Below are 6,130 nucleotides of genomic sequence, written 5' to 3' on the forward strand. Positions count from 1 at the left end.
AGGTAAGATAACTCTACTGTTATTATCATTATAATGTATCAGCTAGAACTTTACTACTGTTTATAGGTACGATTGTTGAAAACCAACAAAGACATTTGAAAATTTAAAACTTAACTTCACTTTTATAGAGTTCACAAACCTCTTTGTATTGTTTGTTACAGGTGAAATATTACGACCTCTGAATGTAGAGATAAAAGAATTCGATCTTTCTAATCTGAAGTTTACATTTGATATCAACTGTTTAACATTACCAGCTGATACAGAGCCAAATCGTAAACCATCTTTTCTCCGAATGATATCTAATAGTTCAACCGGTCAGACTCATGAAGTACCAGAAGCTGATATGTCCGTCGTTTCTTCTGATCCAGGGTGAGTTAACTCTAAATGTACTAATTAGTACCTGTAGATCACAAGGAGAAACTGATACCCCTTGTCTAACAGGACAACTAAAGGCCTGAGTTAAAACTTATTGGTTACAAGGGTTAAGGTCATAAAGATTTTTTGTTATTTTTAGACTGAAAGAGGGTCTGGGAGATCCTATTGGTCATCTCCAGAGAAAACAACATGTTGCTATGATGGCCTTTAAAGAAGAGGTAAAATATCATTTTCTTTTGAAATAATTGCATCACTATCATATCTCATGTTGTAATCATTGTGGAGAATAACTGGATATCATTATAACAGCTAGGTCACTATCATATCTCATGTTATAATCATTGTGGAGAATAACTGGATATCATTATAACAGTTAGGTCACTATCATACCTTATGTTATTTTCATTGTGGAGAATAACTGGATATCATTATCATTATAACAGCTAGGTCACTATCATATCTTATGTTATAATCATTGTGGAGAATAACTGGATATCATTATAACAGCTAGGTCACTATCATATCTTATGTTATTTTCATTGTGGAGAATAACTGGATATCATTATAACAGCTAGGTCACTATCATATCTTATATTATAATCATTGTGGAGAATATCTGGATATCATTATAACAGCTAGGTCACTATCATATCTTATGTTATTTTCATTGTGGAGAATAACTGGATATCATTATAACAGCTAGGTCACTATCATATCTTATATTATAATCATTGTGGAGAATAACTGGATATCATTATAACAGCTAGGTCACTATCATACCTTATGTTATTTTCATTGTGGAGAATAACTGGATATTATTATCATTATAACAGCTAGGTCACTATCATATCTCATGTTATAATCATTGTGGAGAATAACTGGATATCATTATAACACCTAGGTCACTATCATATCTTATGTTATTTTCATTGTGGAGAATAACTGGATATCATTATCATTATAACAGCTAGGTCCCTATCATATCTTATGTTATAATCATTGTGGAGAATAACTGGATATCATTATAACAGCTAGGTCACTATCATATCTCATGTTATAATCATTGTGGAGAATAACTGGATATCATTATAACAGCTAGGTCACTATCATATCTTATGTTATTTTCATTGTGGAGAATAACTGGATATCATTATCATTATAACAGCTAGGTCACTATCATATCTTATGTTATAATCATTGTGGAGAATAACTGGATATCATTATAACACCTAGGTCACTATCATATCTCATGTTATAATCATTGTGGAGAATAACTGGATATCATTATAACAGCTAGGTCACTATCATATCTCGTGTTATAATCATTGTGGAGAATAACTGGATATCATTATCATTATAACAGCTAGGTCCCTATCATATCTTATGTTATTATCATTGTGGAGAATAACTGGATATCATTATCATTATAACAGCTAGGTCCCTATCATATCTCATGATATAATCATTGTGGAGAATAACTGAATGTCATTATAACAGCTAGGTCACTATCATATCTTATGTTATAATCATTGTGGAGAATAACTGGATATCATTATCATTATAACACCTAGGTCACTATCATATCTTATGTTATTTTCATTGTGGAGAATAACTGGATATCATTATCATTATAACAGCTAGGTCACTATCATATCTCATGTTATAATCATTGTGGAGAATAACTGGATATCATTATAACAGCTAGGTCACTATCATATCTTATGTTATAATCATTGTGGAGAATAACTGGATATCATTATAACAGCTAGGTCACTATCATATCTTATGTTATAATCATTGTGGAGAATAACTGGATATCATTATAACAGCTAGGTCACTATCATATCTTATGTTATAATCATTGTGGAGAATAACTGGATATCTATCATTATAACAGCTAGGTCACTATCATATCTCATGTTATAATCATTGTGGAGAATAACTGGAATCATATCATTATAACAGCTAGGTCACTATCATATCTCATGTTATAATGATTGTGGAGAATAACTGGATATCATTATCATTATAACAGCTAGGTCACTATCATATCTCATGTTATAATCATTGTTGAGAATAACTGGATGGTCAATTTTCTTTATGCAGTTATTCTCAATGTCTCCCCAAATTATGTTGTCCTCTGCCGTTGCTGATGTTTTAATTCATTGTTATGATTTATTTATTTATAGATTGAATGGTTATTAAATGATGAAATTGTATCAGCTCTACGTCATTTCTACCCTATCAATCCTGACACTCTACAGTTCGTTACAGAGCACGTTAGAAAATATAAAAAAGAGAATAAACCAGGCTGTGATAATTATGTTGTTCCTCTTAAATTCGTTTTTGGTTCCAATCAAAGTTTGATCAGATTTACAGAGGTAAGAATATAGTTGTTTAAGAATATAGTTGTTTAAGAATATAGTTGTTTAAGAATATAGTTGTTTAAGAAGATAGTTGTTTAAGAATATAGTTGTTTAAGAATATAGTTGTTTAAGAAGATAGTTGTTTAAGAATATAGTTGTTTTTTGTTTAAGAATATAGTTGTTTAAGAATATAGTTGTTTAAGAATATAGTTGTTTAAGAATATAGTTGTTTAAGAATATAGTTGTTTAAGAATATAGTTGTTTAAGAAGATAGTTGTTTAAGAAGATAGTTGTTTAAGAATATAGTTGTTTAAGAATATAGTTGTTTAAGAATATAGTTGTTTAAGAATATAGTTGTTTAAGAAGATAGTTGTTTAAGAATATAGTTGTTTAAGAATATAGTTGTTTAAGAATATAGTTGTTTAAGAATAAAGTTGTTTAAGAATATAGTTGTTTAAGAATAAAGTTGTTTAAGAATAAAGTTGTTTAAGAATAAAGTTGTTTAAGAATATAGTTGTTTAAGAATATAGTTGTTTAAGAATATAGTTGTTTAAGAATATAGTTGTTTAAGAATATAGTTGTTTAAGAATATAGTTGTTTAAGAATATAGTTGTTTAAGAATATAGTTGTTTTTTGTTTAAGAATATAGTTGTTTTTTGTTTAAGAATATAGTTGTTCAAGAAGATAGTTGTTTTAGAAGGTAATATTTTCGGTGTAAAATATTTACCACCTAAGCATTAAATTCTTTCCATGATTTGAATTCCTACTCTTGATACAAAGATCTGTTAAAATTATGGGTTAGGCTTCACAGTACAAAAATAATTATTAAACTAGCATGTCTACTGAATAGATTTTATTTTGACTTCTGTTTATATTATGACATTATCAACTAGTCTTAGCAGATTCAGTTGCCTCTGAATTCTGAGAAAAAAAAACAATAAAAATGAGTGTTTCTCCTCTCCTATAAACTGGTGAAAACACATGATGTAACTTTCAATTTGCTTTCAGGAATTTGAACGATCAAGTGTACCAAATCCAAACTACTGTTTAACCAAAGAAGGAGATTTTTATTTTGTGATTTTAAATCGAACTCATTCTATTAATATTCTTCAAGCTGCTGAAATAGCTCACGCTCTGGACAATTTATCTCGTGATACAGACAAAACGTCTAAATCAGACAGACCCATAGATCTTCCACAAGGTTTTAATAAATTTGAAGAACGAAGCAACAGCCTCCCTTCATTACTAATGGCTAAAGACATCACAGAGTTAGCTCCCCTTGATCAGAGCTCCACTGGGATACCAGTGGAGATAGATTCAGAGGATGAAGAAGGAGATTTCAGACCAAGGAGTCGATCGGAAGCGAAATATTTAAGACGTTCTGTGTCTGGTATTGGGGAAGAGCTGGTCTCACCGTCTCAAGTTGTAACAAATATTCAACAAGGATTACCGTTATTTGCAGCTGTTATACGAGAACCAACACCTCCACATAGTAATTATATACTTTATTATACCAAACCACATGTGAGACCATCCCTTCCAGATAATTATATACCTTCTTATTCTCTAGACATCTTGACCCAACAGTATATCCCCCTGATGTACCAGTCCCTATTACAGGTGATTCCACCTCCACTCTCTCTGTTTCAGGTATATTGAAGAAGTCCTCAAGTTTTGCAAGTTTTGAAACATCAACTCCTCCTCCTATCATTCCCTCTGATCAGTTATCTCCCTTGAAACCAGGGTTTCTAACAGAAAAGGTCAGAAATCGTCACTTCTCTGCACCGTCTGGTCCAGGACCTGGTACACCACAAAGTAGGTCATCAACTTTACCTCAGACACCATCTTGGATTTCTTCACGAGGAAGCTACAATGAAGATGGTGAGTTTGAAAGAGTCTTCTTTAAATATTTGTATTTAATATGTTTCTACAGTAGTTAACCTCAATAAGCAGCTACTTCTCCTGACTGCTGGCTTACATGAGTTTGACTGGTGTATTATAGGTTATGAAGGTGATTCTAGTGATGGTGAACTAGATGACACCAACTCTGTCAGTGATGGTGGTCTCAATCATCCTCAGCTACCAAACTTCTGGTTAATTTTACAAATCCATCCTGAGAAGGCTGAAATATTCTTCCATACTAGAGACTCTATCAACGGGTAAGTCAATCATACAGCAACACCTGATACAATCCCTACAGTCTGCATCCCTTCTAGAGAGTCCACATAGCTAATAATGTTTATATGGATTCAGGTTCTTCAACACAGCATCCCTTTCAGATAGTTCACATAGCTATAATTATAACAGAACCACTTTTAAAAGATTTATCTCCGGTAAAATACTGTGCATTATTCACCAAATATACAGTACTTCTTTCACTCATTATATCTTAATGTTATTTTTAAGTGAAGCTAATGAAGAGGCTATCAGAGAACGAGGTGATAGAAGAACTCTATTGTTTCATGTTAAACAGAATATACAGAGTATTTGTAAGAAAGTCAATCAGGTATGTTAAATCTTTCTACTCAGTCAGGACACTATCTGACATATTCTATATATTATTGTATATTTTCAGTATTTATTGTTAAAAGAGTTTTCTTGTATGATGTTGGATTTTGATATTATTGTATATTTTTCAGTATTTATTGTTAAAAGAGTTGTCTTGTATGATGTTGGATTTTGATATTATTGTATATTTTTCAGTATTTATTGTTAAAAGAGTTGAATGAGACGAGGGTGTGTAACTCGTTACTAGTTGGTATGGGAGAGGAAGACAATCTCTGGGGAGACAAGAGAACGTCCTCTAATAGATCTATGGTAGAAAGTACAGGTAATATTATCATAAGCTATGTTTCTTCTTCAGTCCTTTTTCACTGAGCTAATTTATTCACTGAGCTAATTTACTGAGCTAATTTATTCACTGACTGGGCTAATTTATTCACTGACTGAGCTAATTTATTCACTGACTGAGCTAATTTATTCACTGAGCTGATTTATTCACTGAGCTAATTTATTCACTGAGCTAATTGGCAAACCAAAATGATTTGATTGCTTAGAATCTCTCAATTTGTGTCTATCAGTGTCATATATATAATGTTAAAGCAAGCTTAACTCTACTCAGTGGAAATAAAATGCACTCGTTTGCTTTCTTCTAGTTTTATACATCACTGTCCAGATTTATATTCAGATTTATATTCAGATTTATATTCAGATTTATATTCAGATTTATATTCAGATTTATATTCAGATTTATATTATATATTTCATTTCTTATTATTTTCTTGTAGCGTCTGAAAATGAAGATGAAGAAAGTGAAGATGGAAAAGGAAAACATTACCTAGCTGCTAGACTAGAGTTTAATCCTGGTCATTTCTCCTGCGAGTGTGTTT

The 6,130-nt window shown here is 31.4% G+C and overlaps 1 protein-coding gene across 1 annotated transcript; it reads left to right on the forward strand.

Moving 5' to 3' along the window:
- Nucleotides 1–5,438: 5,438 nt before the first annotated feature.
- LOTGIDRAFT_144411 (hypothetical protein) lies at nucleotides 5,439–5,618 on the forward strand (the record flags this gene model as incomplete). Its single annotated transcript, XM_009055181.1, has 1 exon — nucleotides 5,439–5,618. A coding segment is annotated over one exon (180 nt), but the record flags the coding sequence as incomplete, so codon positions are not given.
- Nucleotides 5,619–6,130: the final 512 nt, after the last annotated feature.

Source organism: Lottia gigantea (assembly GCF_000327385.1).
Source record: "Lottia gigantea unplaced genomic scaffold LOTGIsca_236, whole genome shotgun sequence".
In the NCBI taxonomy this organism is placed as follows: domain Eukaryota; kingdom Metazoa; phylum Mollusca; class Gastropoda; family Lottiidae; genus Lottia; species Lottia gigantea.